This window comes from Ambystoma mexicanum, chromosome 6q (assembly GCF_040938575.1).
Source record: "Ambystoma mexicanum isolate Mex_15411 chromosome 6q, UKY_AmexF1_1, whole genome shotgun sequence".
NCBI lineage: Eukaryota > Metazoa > Chordata > Amphibia > Caudata > Ambystomatidae > Ambystoma > Ambystoma mexicanum.
In genome coordinates this window covers 1,614,348,976-1,614,365,466 of record NC_090937.1, presented here as the reverse complement: position 1 = coordinate 1,614,365,466, position 16,491 = coordinate 1,614,348,976, and the positions used below count along the sequence as shown (strand labels likewise).

Here is a 16,491-nt window from a genome sequence, read left to right as displayed (position 1 = left end):
ATCTCCTTCTACCCAGGCACCCATGCAGGATCACATTCTACCTATGCACCAGTGAAGGATCTCATTCTACCCAAGCACCAGTGAAGGATTTCATTCTACCCATGCACCAGTGCAGGACCCCCTTCGACCCAGGCACCAGTGAAGGATTTCATTCTAGCCATGCACCGGTGAAGGATCTCATTCTACCTTGGCAGCAGTGCAGGATCTCATCTACCTAGGCAGCAGTGATGGATTCCATTCTACCCATGCGCTAGTGCAGGATCTCATTCTACCCAGGCACCAGTGAACTGTTTCATTCTACCCAGGCACCTGTGCAGGATTTCATTCTACAGAGGCACCAGTGATGGATTTCATTCTAACCATGTACCAGTGCAGAATCACATTCTACATAGACCCCAGTGAAGGATTCCATTCTACCCATGCACTAGTGCAGGATCTTATTCTACCTAGGCAACAGTGAAGAGTTTCATTCTGACCATCCACTGGTGCAGGATCTCATTCTACACAGGCATCAGTGAAGGATTTCATTATACCTATGCACTGGTGCAGGATCTTATTCTACCCAGGCACCAGTGAAGTATTTCATTCTACCCATGCACCGGTGCAGAAGCTCATTCTACCTAGACACTAGTGAAGGAATTAATTCTACTGATGCACCGGTGCAGGATCTCATTCTATCAAGGCACCATTGAAGGATTTCATCCTACCCATTCACCAGTGCAGGATCACATTCTACCCTGGCACCATTGCAGGGTCACATTCTACCCAGGCACCAGTGAAGAATTTCATTCTATCCATGCACCAGTGCAGGACCCCCTTCAACCCAGGCACCAGTGAAGGATTACATTCTACCCATGCACAGGTGTAGGATATCATTCTACCTAAGCAACAGTGAATGATTTTGTTCTAACAAAGCACCAGCGCAGAATCACATTCTACCCTTGTGGCACTAGTGAAGGATTACATTCTACCCATGCACAGGTGTAGGATATCATTCTACCTAAGCAACAGTGAATGATTTTGTTCTAACAAAGCACCAGCGCAGAATCACATTCTACCCTGGTGGCACCAGTGAAGGATTTCATTCTACACATGCACTGGTGCAGGATCTTATTCTACCTAGGCACCATTGAAGTATTTCACTCTACCCATGCACCAATGCAGGATCCCATTCTACCCAGGCACCAGTGAATGATTTCATTCTACCCATGCACCAATGCAGGATCTAGTTTTACCCAGGCACCAATGCAGGATCTCAATCTGAACAGGCATCACTGACGGATTTCATTCTACCCAGGCACCAGAGAAGGATCTCATTCTACCCAGGCACCCATGCAGGATCTCATTCTACCCATGCACCAGTAAAGGATCTCATTCTACCCAGGCACCAGTGAAGGATTTCATTCTACCCATGCACCAATGCAGGATCTAGTTTTACCCAGGCACCAATGCAGGATCTCAATCTGAACAGGCATCACTGACGGATTTCATTCTACCCAGGCACCAGAAAAGGATCTCATTCTACCCAGGCACCCATGCAGGATCTCATTCTACCCATGCACCAGTGCAGGATCTCATTCTACCCATGCACCAGTGAAGGATTTCATTATACATATGCACTGGTGCAGGATCTTATTCTACCTAGGCACCATTGAAGTATTTCACTCTACCCATGCACCAATGCAGGATTTCATTCTACCGAGTCACCAGTAAAAGATTTCTTTCAACCCAGGCACCAGGGCAGGTTCTCATTCTACTAGGCACCAATGCAGGAGCTCATTCTACCAAGGCACCACTGCAGGATCTTTCTACCCAGGCACCACTGCAGGATCTCATTCTACTAGGCACCCACGAAGGAGCTCATTCTACAAGGCACCACTTCAGGATCTTTCTTCCCAGGCACCAATGCAGAATCTTTCTACCCAGGCACCACTGCAGTATCTTTCTACCTAGGCACCAGTGAAGTATATCATTCTATCCATGCAGGATCTCATTGTACTAGGCACCAATGCATGCACTCATTCTACCCAGGCACCACTGCAGGATCTCATTCTACTAGGCACCCATGAAGGAGCTCATTCTACAAAGCACCACTTCAGGATCTTTCTTACCAGGCACCAATGCAGAATCTTTCCACCCAGGCACCACTGCAGGATATTTCTACCCACGCACCAATGCAGGATCTCTTTCTATCTAGGCACCAGTGCAGGATGTCATTCTACCAAGGCACCACAGCAGGATCGTTCTACCCATGCACCACTGCAGGATCTTGGGAAAGGGAAGGCTGAAACAGAGTGAAACGCGCATCTCTCACCGTCTCGTATTTGGCGAAGCCCCCCATGACAGCAGGGTCCACGATACCATTCAGCAGCATGGACAGCGGGTTGATGGGAAGGTTCGGGTCGGTGTGATGGCGTTGGATCTCCGCCAGAATCTTGTTGTTGGCTGTCTTCATCGTCTCAACAGCGTTCTCCAGGGGGCTCATCGTGCTCTGTGGGCAAAGTTGAAGAAGTGAGGATAGTTGTTACTTTGAGGGAGGCATAATGTGTGGCACACGACACAGCTCAGTGTCCAATGCTTTCTCTTGCTCTTCCCTGCTATGTGTCCAGAGATTAAGATGCATTATTTCCAGAAGTGAAACTTATCTTGTTAATAAGAAGTAAACACATCGCTGTGGGCATGTATGCTGTCCTTGTAGTCAAAGAGAAAATGTGTTGCCAGTTTTTGGTACCAGGCGCTCGCAACTGGCAGATAAATCCTTGTCCGGCCCATCCTAAGGGAGGTTCTGCCCAGAGCGCTCAAAAATTAAGTTTACTGCCTGTCACAGAAAACACTGCCTGTCCCACCCCAAGAGAGGTTATACCCAGTACTTCCAGAAAGGTATGCTGTAGCGCGTGGCATACAGAGCACTGTCTATGCCACCCCAAGAGAGTTTATGCCCAGTACTTCCAGAAAGGTATGCTGTAGCGCGTGGCATACAGAGCACTGTCTATGCCACCCCAAGAGAGTTTATGCCCAGTACTTCCAGAAAGGTATGCTGTAGCGCGTGGCATACAGAGCACTGTCTATGCCACTCCAAGAGAGGTTATGCCCAGTACTTCCAGAAAGGTATGCTGTAGCGCGTGGCATACAGAGCACTGTCTATGCCACCCCAAGAGAGGTTATGCCCAGCACTTCCAGAAAGGTATGCTGTAGCGCGTGGCATACAGAGCACTGTCTATGCCACCCCAAGAGAGGTTATGCCCAGTACTTCCAGAAAGGTATGCTGTAGCGCGTGGCATACAGAGCACTGTCTATGCCACCCCAAGAGAGGTTATGCCCAGTACTTCCAGAAAGGTATGCTGTAGCGCGTGGCATACAGAGCACTGTCTATGCCACCCCAAGAGAGGTTATGCCCAGTACTTCCAGAAAGGTATGCTGTAGCGCGTGGCATACCGAGCACAGTCTATGCCACCCCAAGAGAAGTTATGCCCAGTACTTCCAGAAAGGTATGCTGTAGCGCGTGGCATACAGAGCACTGTCTATGCCACCCCAAGAGAGGTTATGCCCAGTACTTCCAGAAAGGTATGCTGTAGCGCGTGGCATACAGAGCACTGTCTATGCCACCCCAAGAGAGGTTATGCCCAGTACTTCCAGAAAGGTATGCTGTAGCGCGTGGCATACAGAGCACTGTCTATGCCACCCCAAGAGAGGTTATGCCCAGTACTTCCAGAAAGGCATGCTGTAGCGCGTGGCATACAGAGCACTGTCTATGCCACCCCAAGAGAGGTTATGCCCAGTACTTCCAGTAATGTATTCTGTAGCACGTGGCATACAGAGCACTGTCTATGCCACCCCAAGAGAGGTTATGCCCAGTACTTCCAGTAATGTATTCTGTAGCGCGTGGCATACAGAGCACTGTCTATGCCACCCCAAGAGAGGTTATGCCCAGTACTTGCCCAGTACTTCCAGAAAGGTGCGCTCAGTAGCTACTCGATACAGTGAGGCATAATCTCTGGTGATTGGTACACAATGGGTTGGCTCGGTGTTCAGTATTTTAAAGTTGCCGGCATCTAGTGCCTTCTCCAAGTCCCTAGTATCCCTGTCACGATAGTAGAACTGTTAGGGGTGTTGAGAGGAGCCAAAATGCTCAGTAGCTCCTCGATAAAGTGTGGCAAAATGTCGGGTGGATGGTACACGATGCCTGGCATATAGAGAGAGCGGATACAAATACTGCACTACCTTATGTTATTCAAATAAGAACCTTCACAATAGACCCTATGCTTCCAGCCCCTCCTGGCTCTGCCCTGCCACCTCCCTCAATACAGACCTTTCTAGGCCCCTCACTAGAAGGGCTTCCTGTCTTTCATAAAAGTGTTCTCCGTTGGCAACCTCATTTCCCCAGGCTGCACCTCCTCTGAGCTCTCATATACTCCTGGTTACATGTTTAAATGGGAAGAAAGCATCGGCTGCAGTTAATAGCTCCTCTGATAAAATGGGCAGATCTGGTGGTGTACCAGCCTGTGTGACATCACAACTACATTTCAGTTGTGACATCACAACAGCCCCGAATTGAAATCTGATGTTAATTAAAACATGATGTAACACCCTCTGCTTTTTACTAGCACCTATGTCTGACCTTGTACCATATTCGTGTACCATGTGTATGTATCTGTAATTTATTTTTGTAACCTAAGCTGTGAATTTCCTTGTAACCTCTGCACCCTGATACCTTCGGGTCTGGTGCACAATACAAATAAATAAACAAACCAACAAACTTTCACACAGCGTGAAGAGAGGGGAAGGCACCATTTGCCAATGCCAAGTATGTCTGCTCTGCAGTCTACAAAAGGAGTGGTCCCCGAAGTCACTCTTCATAAGGATGCACTCACTTTCATTAGAAGAAGAACTATTATGAAATGGAATAAGAAGTGGCATGTTTATGAAAGAGTTACTTTACCTCAAGCAATCTTCATAGATCAATGATCCATTAACTAACCTATTGTCAACCCATAGAGACATTCGAAATGGCACCTGCTCAAGGCTAAAACAAGTGCATTTAGCTGCACCCGCAACTTCAAATTAAAGGGCAGAAGATTGCTCGGATGCTAGTTTTTCAGACAAAAAATAAATAAAAATTAAATCCATAATCTCCAAATGTAATCTTGCAAAACACAGATCATTATGCAAGATTGAGATTCTTAAAATCTTATTCAACCCCTAATCTCATGTACCCATGCAGGAAACCTCTATTTCCGTAAACCAGACAGCACATTTTCTTGCATCTCTAAACCTACCCTCTGACGCTAATATGCAGATAGAGTTACCAGTGGGCAGTAATAATGATTTAGAAACTATTGAAAATCTTTCCAAATACAAAGACAGCTGGGCATGGTGCCATTTGGAACACAATTTGCAAGAAGATAGCAGATGACCTCCTAGTTGAACCACCATGTTGGCATTTTTCTGTCATTTTCTAATACAGAGGCACTCTCCTGGACCCTGCCATAAAAGGAATATTTTCATATAAAACAAACAAGACAAGGATGCAGTCCTGTGCTCGTTTTATCAAACTAGTCATTATATATAAAAAAATGCATTTTTTGGGTATGGAAAAATTAACAGCAAAATGTAACATGTGTAATTTAGCATTATTCTAAATGAAATTTTGTTTTTTTCTTTCTTTTAGCAAATACACTTCCTCTCCTGATGAACCATTGTTAGCAACAATGGGGAAACACGTGTTGAGAGCGATATACTTAGGCACAGATAATCAGTTAAATAAAAAGAATTCTTCTTGAAGAAGCTACTAAACTATAGGTGTGGAGCTAACACCTAATATCAAGGTGCATTAAGGATTGAAATGGTGTGAATTAAACATAAAATTGGAACAATTTTTGTTTGAATGTTCTCTAATCTATTTTGCAAAATAAAAACAAAATTGAACAGACTCACCTTTGAACATATCTTTTGAATAAGGTTGGCGCATTTGAGCAACTTTTCCAAACCTCTGTTTTACTTAAACTGAATCTGTGTAGCAGCCACACAGTTTTGGGATAAACTCATGCTGACAACCTAGCACAATCACTTCGAAGTGCCCATTTAGTTTACTTTGTTTTACAGCCAAAACTAGCGGTCGCCAAGGGAACGCTTCTTTACTCAAGGCTGGAAAGGTTTTTTTCTAATTCTAAGACATCTCTTCAGCTGGCTCCCTCCTATGGAACAGTCTCCCTCTCTCTCCATCTTGAACCAGACCACCTCAAGTTACGCAAACAACTCAAGACCTTTCTCTTCTCCTCCTCCTTCCCTCTACCCCTCTCGTGCTAACCATCCCCTCTGTCGCAGAGATTGGCGGCCTGGTCCCTCAAGAGTGGTTCCTTCTGCCCAATTGCCACCAGCACCCTCCCTGCTGCACATCCGTCTGGGCCCAAACCCGCCTGTCCGATGGTTCTGCCCAGTCACCACCAGCACCCCCAACCCCTGCACTGCCCTCTGGGTTCAACCCGCCTTGGGTGAATTTTCTCTGCCCTTCACTTACCTGTTGGGCAGTTGACTTCCCCCTTCACTCGGGACGTTTCTGTCCATGCACTTACCTGTTGCCCCCTCTTCCTGTCTCACTGCACTTGCACATTCCGAACGCCAAAAGGCCTAGTAGGACCGCTTTTTTCTTTATTATTTATTCATTGTCATTTCCATTGTTTACTTACTCCCTTGTACCCTTGCCTTCTGCCTTGTGGCACTTTGATACACTGTCTTGTTGTACAAGCAACATATAAATATCCAATAAATAAATAAATAAATGGTGGGGGGACCCCTTCCATCGGGATGAGGACTTGCTGTTTAATTAATTAATGTATACATTTATTGTGCATTTTTAGGCACTTATACAACAAGTAAATTGTGTTTCAAAACACCCACAGGGCAACAAGGAGGGAACATGGGAAAGAAAACAATGAATAAACTGGGAGATAAATATGAATCTACTAGCCCCGGTGAGCATTCAGAGCATGCAACTGCAGTGAGAGGAGAGGGAGAGGGGGGTAGGTTCTGGAGCATCCATGCTTGTGAGTGACCAGCAGGTGTAAGTGCCCAGAGTAGGACGTGCTAGGGAACCTTCATCTGTAGAAAATAAATGGGTAAGTGCAGGTCTTCATTGGCGAAGGCCAGTAAGTGCCAAGAAAATTGCTTTGTGTAGGCGGAGGCTGAAGGCGATTGGGTGTGGGAGGCCAGGGCCCCGAAGGACACATAAGTGCCCTGGTCCCCAATCACAGTGGCCGTGAGATTAGCAGAGGAGGGAAGAAGAGAGGGAGTGAAAAGAAAAGTCTTGAGGAGATTCCAGAAATGTGAGGAGGTCCGGCTCAAGACAAAGAGGAAGGGGGAGGCTGTTCCATAAGAGGGAGCCAGCTGAGAAAAGAGATTTGCCTCCGGCCCTCTGTTTACCAAAATGCTTCACACACAGAGAGTTGGTACCGGAGGAATGTAGAGGTCTAGAGGGAGAGTATTAAGTCAAAGCAAGTTGCAGATCGCATGATCCCTGGCCACACACAACCTTATGGATGATGCAGAGGGATTTGAACTTGATCCTTGCAGCAACCGGGAGCCAGTAAAGAGATTTAAGGGCATGAGAGATGCAGACCCGGGTCTTGAGGCCAAGGATAAGTCTCAATGCCCTATTTGGTGTGATCGACGAGAGGAAGAGGGTAGATTCAAGAGAAGGCTATTGCAGTAGTCTAGCCTAAAGAGAACCAGAGCGATGATAACATTGAGCTTCTGGGGGAAAGTGAAAAAGGGAGAATTCCTTTGAGAAGGAAGAGTTGAAAGTTGGACTTCTTGGTAATGTCCTGAATGTGAGGGAGGGAGGAAAGAGAGGAGTCGGAGATGACTCCAAGGTTTCTGGCTTAAAATGAAGGAGAAGGGGGAGAGCCCATAGAGGATGGCCAGAGTGAGCGGAAGAAAGAGGAAGCAGGGATCCCAATTAGAAGGATCCCAGTCTTGCTGGCATTGAGGCAGAGATTGTTGGCAGTGCACCAGGAGTCAATGGCAGATATGCAGTCCGAGTTGATGGAAGATGCAAGAGGGTCTGCAGGAAGTTTGAAAAAGAGTTGTGTTTCATCTGTGTACACTGGAAGTTGGGGAGAAGGAGGAAATGAGGAGTGCCAGTTGAGCAAGGTAAGGGTTGAAGAGCCAAGGGGAGAGGTTGGAGACCGGGGGACCCAACAGGTGGAGAAAGAAGTAGGTGAAGAGATGTTGCCCAGAAAAACCTGGGACGAATGGTCAGTTAGGACGAAGGCCAGCCAATCCAGTACCCGCTCTGAGATACCCAGGGTATCATGGAGCTGTTTTACGAGGATGGAGCGGTTAACCGTGTCAAAGGCAGAGAAGAGATTGAGTAGAATGAGGACAGCTAGAGAGTTAGAGTCCAGCAATGTGAGCAGTTCTTCACAGGTGTTCAGAAGAGCAGTATCTGTGCGTCTGAATGCTCGGAATCTAGTGTTATTATACAGGGGGCGCCGGCCCCTCGTGAGACATCTGCACATACCCGTTACAATGTCCGGAGATGTTCTGCCAGGCATGGCACCTTATTATTCCATAAAGTACGGCGCTTCACAGCCCCTTTCCCTTGACGCTGGAGGTTGCAGTAATCTGGGCAGTAGCGCGGCAGAGCTACGATTCCCATCATCCTGGGTAGCCATCCTGATTCATCCAATAGAAACATGGAGCCTTTCTTGGGTTTGGATTTCAGGCTCTGAGGTATGCAGAAGTGCGCTTCCTATTGAAGTTGCTACGAAGGTTTTGTTCCCGTGAATTTCCATCTTCAACTACTCGCAGAACCTCGTCCCTTTGGTTACCCTTATCTGCTCTTCCGTATTCCTTGAATCCTCCTTCCTCCCAATCTCCCGGTTTCCTAACCGCGCTCGTCTAAGGACTGCTGCCTGTGTACCAGAGACTCTGCCTGCTTACGGTCTGTCTTCTGGATTCTGATTTTGTCCTTGGTTCTTTCTCCCGTGTACCGGAACTTGGCTCGTTTACGGACTTCCTTTGGATCTGATTTTGTCCTTGTTCTTGACCGCCTGTGTACCGGACCCTGACTTCCACTATACGGATTGGCCTTATCATCCTCCCACTCAGCAGCTTACAGAAACACACCGCAAGTATAAAAGGTTTACCTGGGCATTCCTTATTGTTGTTATCCCGTGCCTACATGTTTATTAACTCATACCTACAGTGCCTACTCTGACCCATTGAAATCCTTACCGTGCTGCATGTGCACGTTGGGTCGCCTTGCTGGGAAGTGCACTGCCTCGGCTCCAGTGCGTTCCACATGCCATCGGGTTAGTAGTATCCATACTAACAATTCCCGTTTGTTGTTTTGTACCAGTCGTTTTGGGACTTTCTTTTCCTTTGTACCTACTTGTTTCTTTTAACACGGTAAGAATCGTGCCCATTAATAGATATCTATTCTTTCTGCCTGACCTTGTTCTGCTTACTGAAGTTTAACACTTCGCCCATTGTCCACTCTTTCTCCAGGGTTAGGTTGCCTAGAGGAAGACTTACCTGCTAATTAGTCCAGGTATTATTCAATTGCCATTTTTGTCTGCGCTTACCTGTTATCATTACATTAAAACACTTTTGTTTCCTTTACAGCTGGTGTCATAGCGGTCTGTGTTCCCGCTCTTTTGAGTGATCGGTCTCACTTGACTGTCTGTACTTAACAGTCTGGGGGCATATTGCTAAAAAGAGTCATTTTCCCTAAACAGAGAGAAGGCCCTGGATTAGGTCTACCCAGGGCTCCATTATCAAGTCCGGCCAGGTCTCACAGCATCACCAGGAATAACACCCGGTGAGTGCCATCTAGATTGATGGTAATAGAGACCGCCAAATGTTCAGTGCGTCAAGTAAGTTGGGGGAAGGCCAGCTTCTCCAGGAGTTTCTCAAGGAAGGGGGTGATAGAAATAGGGTGGTAGTTGGCTAAACAGGTGGGGTCTGCTGAATGATTTTTCAGGAGGGGACACACAAGGGAGTGCTTGAGTGAGGAGGGGAAGATCCAGTGGCAAAGGAGTGGTTTCATAAATCGGCAAGTGCTGGGGCCAGATAGACAATGTTGTCCTTAATGGTTCTGGAGGATCAGGGGGAAACCTGTTTGGAGGAGACCTTCATGGAGCGGACAACTCTGGTGACCTCATCAGGTGTGACAGGAGAGAAGGAGGAGAAAGAGGAAGGAGGAGAGTGGGAGGCCATAGGAGGCAAATGAGTGAAGGAGGGGTCGGGGGAGAGGGACGCAAGGGTGTTCAGGATGTCCTGAGATTTAGTAGTGACGTGTGTGGCCAATGCGTTGCAGAGGGCTTGTAAGGGGAGGGGTGAGGAGGGGACTGCGGATGGTTTGGCTACTGCCATGCAGATTCAGCCAAGTTGTTGGATGCACCCGAGACCCGCGCCTGGATGTGGGCCCTTTTCTTGGCACGAATGGCAAGTCTGTATTGTCTTTGGAGTAGGCGACAGGCCAGTTTGTCAGAGGGTAAGCCGGAGGACTGCCACTTCCTTTCCGCAGCTCTGCACTTGCGTTTCAGGGCTGCAAGATCAGAGTCGTACCAGGTGTTACGCTTAGAGGCAGGTTTAAGCAAGATCCTCATGACTAGGGCAGGAATGTCCAGAATGTTAGTAACGGCCAGATGAAGGTTGATGAGGGCAGAGTCAGAGGTACAGTCTGGGATGGGGGAAGGGAGGGATGAAGGTGGAAGCAAAGGCAGCAGCTGACACTCATTTCATCGGACGGAAGTTCACGAACAAGGTTGTCAGAGCTGGGGTAGGTGCGATCAGAGGGCCGAAGGGCCCAGGTAGTAGGAGAGGAGAGAGTAATCTGACCAGGAGAGTGGGATGACGAGTGGGTGGAGAGTGAAAGATCAGACTGGATGAGGGCCATCAAGAGTGTGTCCAGCCGGGTGGGTTGGACCAGAGGGGAGAATGGAGAGGGAGAGCGAGGTGCAGAGGTCCTGGAAGAGAATGGATGTGTTGATGTAAGAGTCTAGATGGATGTTGAAATCACCCATGAGGAGGAGTTTAGAGGTGGTTGAGAGGAGAGAGGAGTAGAAATCGTCCCATTCCAAGAGGAAAAGGGTGGTAAAGCCAGGGGGCCTGTAGATGGTGGCAATGGTCAGAATAGAGGAGAGAGAAATAACCATCTTGCACACCAGGCTCTCAAAGGAGGAATAGGATTGGGTGGGTATGAGGGAAGAAGGTACCCACTCAGGGAAAATTAATCCAACACCAACACCAGCACAGTTAGGACAGGGTTTGGAAATGATCTTGTAGCCATCGGGGAGAAGGGAGTCAAAAGCAGTGACAGAGCTGGCATTGAAACACGTCTTGGTAAGAGCCAGGATATCAAGGTGAATGTCTTCAAGAAGGAGGCAGATATCAGCTGAGTGTTTTTTGGCTAAGCGAGCGTTGAGTGTGGCTAGAGGAAGGACATCTCCGTCTTTAAATGTTTTCTGAGTAGGGGTAAAGGGGCGTGTTACAGGCGGGCAGAAAGAGGGGAAGGAGGAGAGGCAGGTGTGGGAAGGAAGTTAATGAGGGATGCAGGCAATTGTCAAAGAGAAGGAGGTTGGGTTGAGGACCCTGAACAAAGATAGTGCCGGTGTGGTAAACATTAATGATACACCTGGATGATGACCTGCCAGCCAAGAGAACCTCCCACTTGGTGCCATCATTAATGGGAGAGGATGTGAAAGGGAAGAGAATAAAATGAGATAAGGAGTCCATAGATCTGGGGAGGGGACAGAGAAGAGGATATCGGTGAAGACCTGTGTGGAATTAGCACTGACAAAGGTGTCTGTGATGGGTAGGCCATGGTTGGCAGTCAGAATGTCTTTTTTGTGCTTTTTTATTCCAGGCCTCGTCAGAGAGGGAGACAAGGTGATAGTGTTGAATCTGGAGAAGATAGGAGAGAGGGTGAGTGCCATCAGGGTGTCAGAGGATAGTTGACGAAAGAGGAGTGTTTGCACCGCACTGGGCTAGTAGCTACAAAAAGGACACATGGACACAAATTGCAGTGCAAAAAGTGGAGTGCAGGATGTTGGAACACACACACCTAGATTTGAAAATCAAGCAGGGGCACGAAATGTAATGCAAAAGGTTGGGGTGCGAGATGTTGGAACACGCACAGTTAGACTTGAAATTCAAACAGCGGTTCAAAAAGGTGGGGTGCAAGATGTTGGAAAACACACCTAGATTCGAAGATCCAACAACAATGCAAAAGGTGGGGTGCAAGTTGTTGGAAGACACACACCTAGGTTTGAAAATCATAGAGCAGTGCAAAAAGGTGGGGTGCAAGATGTTGGAACACACAAACCTAAATTTGAAAATCAAACAGCAGTGCAAAAAGGTGGGGTGCAAGATGTTGGAACACACAGACCTAGGTTTGAAAATCAAACAAGGGCATACAATACAATTCAAGTGGTAGGCTAGGTGAGCTGAGGAAGGCAGAGGAAGAAGGGCACAGTTTGGTTCAGATTCAGAGAATGTTAGAGGAGGAGGCAGCAGAAGGTTCCGCCATCACGCACTTGATGATCAGAAGGGGGGCATGGAGCTGCAGTGGCTTAAGTTTATGCAGGAGGCTGCTTCATAGCTCGTGAAGGAGAAAGAAGGTGGGGGTCCTCCTAGCCCTACCCGGACTGGCACAGACAGGAGGGCTTTAGGAACAGGGGCCGGCTCAGACGCCTTCTGGCTCCTGATTGGCCCGATAAGGAGAAGCGAGGGCCAATCAGGAGAAAGGCAACATGGTCTCCTTGGAAACCCTTGGAGGCACTCCAGTGCCGATGAAGAGGGTGGCGGAAATGTTGCTGAGATGTGACGCCCTCCTTGCGCTGAGTAAGCGTGCAATCGTTTTTTTTTACATTTCTTTTTTTAATTGGGCTAGGAGCCTGGATTCAGGCACACAGTTGCTTGGGTGTAAGGTGTTGCACAAAGTAGGCCGATCTCCGGTTCAGTCCATGCCGCTGCTTGACCGCACGATGGATGGGCTGCGCGGTGAGCTGTTTGGTTTATTTGAAAGAGTAAAGGTTGAGAACTCTGAATGGGGATATAGGCCTGGTCATTCCTGAGAGGGAAACCTACAGGAGGGATTGAGGGAAAAGTAGTACCATGGATTATTTTGTGGTAAGATCAAAAGATTGGCAAAGCGTAAGAGATATGAGGGTGATAGATCGATCCTAAATTGACTATACCCCCTTGCTATTGACATATTGTTTGTAAGCTCGAATACTGATATGCCTGTCTCTAATTCTGGGACAGGAGTAAGCAATCGATAAGCATTAGAATGGTCAACCTTTCCTTTTAGTTTTAAGTGGTCCCATTTTAAGACCTTAACTTGCATATGTGGCAAGATATTATTGTCATTCCTTTAGAAATCAAATATTCTTTCTCAAATTCTAGCTTGAGTCCTCTTCTGATGATGGAAATCAAAACAAAGGAAAATTAAGTAGAGGGTTAGGTGTGGCTTAATAAATCATACATAATAACCAAAATGGAACTCCGAGCAGAGCTAAAGAATACGACATGACACAAGGTGGGCATAATAGTAAAGAGACAAGCTCTTGCGACAGCTTTAAATAGGGGAAGAAAGAACAGAAATAGAGACTATAGGAGGCTACAACACGGCCCAGATGAAACCCCAATTCCCAACTGCATCATAATGGGGACAGTTTGGATAAAACGATCTGCCGCACTATATAACTCAACATCCCGACGGAAACCCAAACCATCTCAGTGGAAATAAGTGAAGAAACCCACATTTTTTGGTAAGTGAAAGTCAAAAAAGAACTCATGAAAGTAACAAACGGAAAATGGCCAGGTCCTTATTATTGCCTAGAGGAAGTATCCAAAATGGACTTAGGGTTTTGGGTCCCAACATCAACAACACTATTTGAAACAACTGGGAAGATCAATGTTGTCCCTAAGACTTGGAAGCAGGCAGAATGGTCCCCATTTTTAAGAAGGGGCATAGAGGGGTCCCAGCCTGATATCGACCCATATCTCTACTAGACGCAGCAGCCGCCTTATTTGGAAGACTAATCTACACTCAGGTCCTAAAGCGGGCACATGAGGATTACCCAGTAGCTGATCTCCAGTAAGGGCTCGGCACGGCTGAGCAGGCCCCAAAGCTACTCTAATTAACTTGCAAGGCTTCAAGGTGTCAAGGAATTCCAATATATTTGGCATTTTTATGCTCCAGTCCTGTGCTGCTGTTGTATTTTACAGAATTGTAACTTGTGTTTAATCTTAGCCTCCATTCCGGTCTTAGCCTCCAGTCCGGTGCTGCTGTTGTATTTTATTTAATTGTAATCCCATCGGCATATCTAATGTAGCCCCCATACCATGAGGCTCACCTTTGCTAGTTTATACACCTACTGTATTTTCACTGTATACATGATGTAGCCCCTGTACCATGTAGCATGGCCCTGATTGTCACTTTATGCATGATGTAGCCCCTGTACCATGTAGCATGGCTTTGCTAGGTTATGCACCTACCTGATTGTTACTGTATACCTGATGTAGCCCCTGTACCATGTAGCATGGCTTTGCTAGGTTATGCACCTACCTGATTGTCACTTTATGCATGATGTAGCCCCTGTACCATGTAGCATGGCTTTGCTAGGTTATGCACCTACCTGATTGTCACTGTATGCATGATGTAGCCCCTGTACCATGTAGCATGGCTTTGCTAGGTTATGCACCTACCTGATTGTTACTGTATACCTGATGTAGCCCCTGTACCATGTAGCATGGCTTTGCTAGGTTATGCACCTACCTGATTGTCACTTTATGCATGATGTAGCCCCTGTACCATGTAGCATGGCTTTGCTAGGTTATGCACCTACCTGATTGTCACTTTATGCATGATGTAGGCCCCGTACCATGAGGCATGGCTTTGCTAGTTTATGCACCTACCTGATTGTCACTGTATGCATGATGTAGGCCCCGTACCATGAAGCATGACTTTGCACCTAACTGATTGTCACTGTATACATGATGCAGTCCCTGTACCATGAGGCACGGCTTTGCTAGGTTATGCACCGACCTGATTGTTACTGTATACATGATGTAGCCCCGTACCATGAGGCACAGCTTTGCTAGTTTATGCACCTACCTGATTGTCACTGTATACCTGATGTAGCCCCTGCACCATGAGGCACGGCTTTGCTAGGTTATGCACCTACCTGATTGTCACTGTATACCTGATGTAGCCCCTGTACCATGAGGCATGGCTTTGCTAGGTTATGCACCTACCTGATTGTCACTGTATACCTGATGTAGCCCCTGCACCATGAGGCACGGCTTTGCTAGGTTATGCACCTACCTGATTGTCACTGTATGCATGATGTAGCCCCTGTACCATGTAGCATGGCCCTGATTGTCACTTTATGCATGATGTAGCCCCTGTACCATGTAGCATGGCTTTGCTAGGTTATGCACCTACCTGATTGTCACTTTATGCATGATGTAGCCCCTGTACCATGTAGCATGGCCCTGATTGTCACTTTATGCATGATGTAGTCCCTGTACCATGAGGCATGGCTTTGCTAGTTTATGCACCTACCTGATTGTCACTGTATACCTGATGTAGCCCCTGTACCATGTAGCATGGCTTTGCTAGGTTATGCACCTACCTGATTGTCACTTTATGCATGATGTAGCCCCTGTACCATGTAGCATGGCCCTGATTGTCACTTTATGCATGATGTAGCCCCTGTACCATGTAGCATGGCCCTGATTGTCACTTTATGCATGATGTAGCCCCTGTACCATGTAGCATGGCCCTGATTGTCACTTTATGCATGATGTAGTCCCTGTACCATGAGGCATGGCTTTGCTAGGTTATGCACCTACCTGATTGTCACTGTATGCATGATGTAGCCCCTGCACCATGAGGCACGGCTTTGCTAGGTTATGCACCTACCTGATTGTCACTGTATACCTGATGTAGCCCCTGTACCATGAGGCATGGCTTTGCTAGGTTATGCACCTACCTGATTTTCACTGTATACCTGATGTAGCCCCTGCACCATGAGGCACGGCTTTGCTAGGTTATGCACCTACCTGATTGTCACTGTATACCTGATGTAGCCCCTGTACCATGAGGCATGGCTTTGCTAGGTTATGCACCTACCTGATTTTCACTGTATACCTGATGTAGCCCCTGCACCATGAGGCATGGCTTTGCTAGTTTATGCACCTACCTGATTGTCACTGTATGCATGATGTAGCCCCCGTACCCTGGTTGTCACTGTATGCATGATGTAGCCCCCGTACCATGTAGCATGGCTTTGCTAGGTTATGCACCTACCTGATTGTTACTGTATACCTGATGTAGCCCCTGTACCATGAGGCACGGCTTTGCTAGTTTATACACCTACCTGATTGTCACTGTATGCATGATGTAGCCCCCGTACCATGTAGCATGGCTTTGCTAGGTTATGCACCTACCTGATTGTTACTGTATACCTGATGTAGCCC

The 16,491-nt window shown here is 47.2% G+C and overlaps 1 protein-coding gene across 1 annotated transcript in view; it reads right to left on the bottom strand.

Annotated features, from left to right (window-relative positions):
* The window catches only part of LOC138516908 (dedicator of cytokinesis protein 2-like), a 2,920,848-nt gene that overhangs the window by 61,764 nt on the left and 2,842,593 nt on the right, over positions 1-16,491 (bottom strand). Inside the window, exon 46 of the mRNA XM_069632364.1 lies at positions 2,315-2,491. Within this exon, the coding sequence (XP_069488465.1) occupies positions 2,315-2,491 (177 nt within the window). The remainder of the gene's footprint in view (positions 1-2,314; positions 2,492-16,491) is intronic.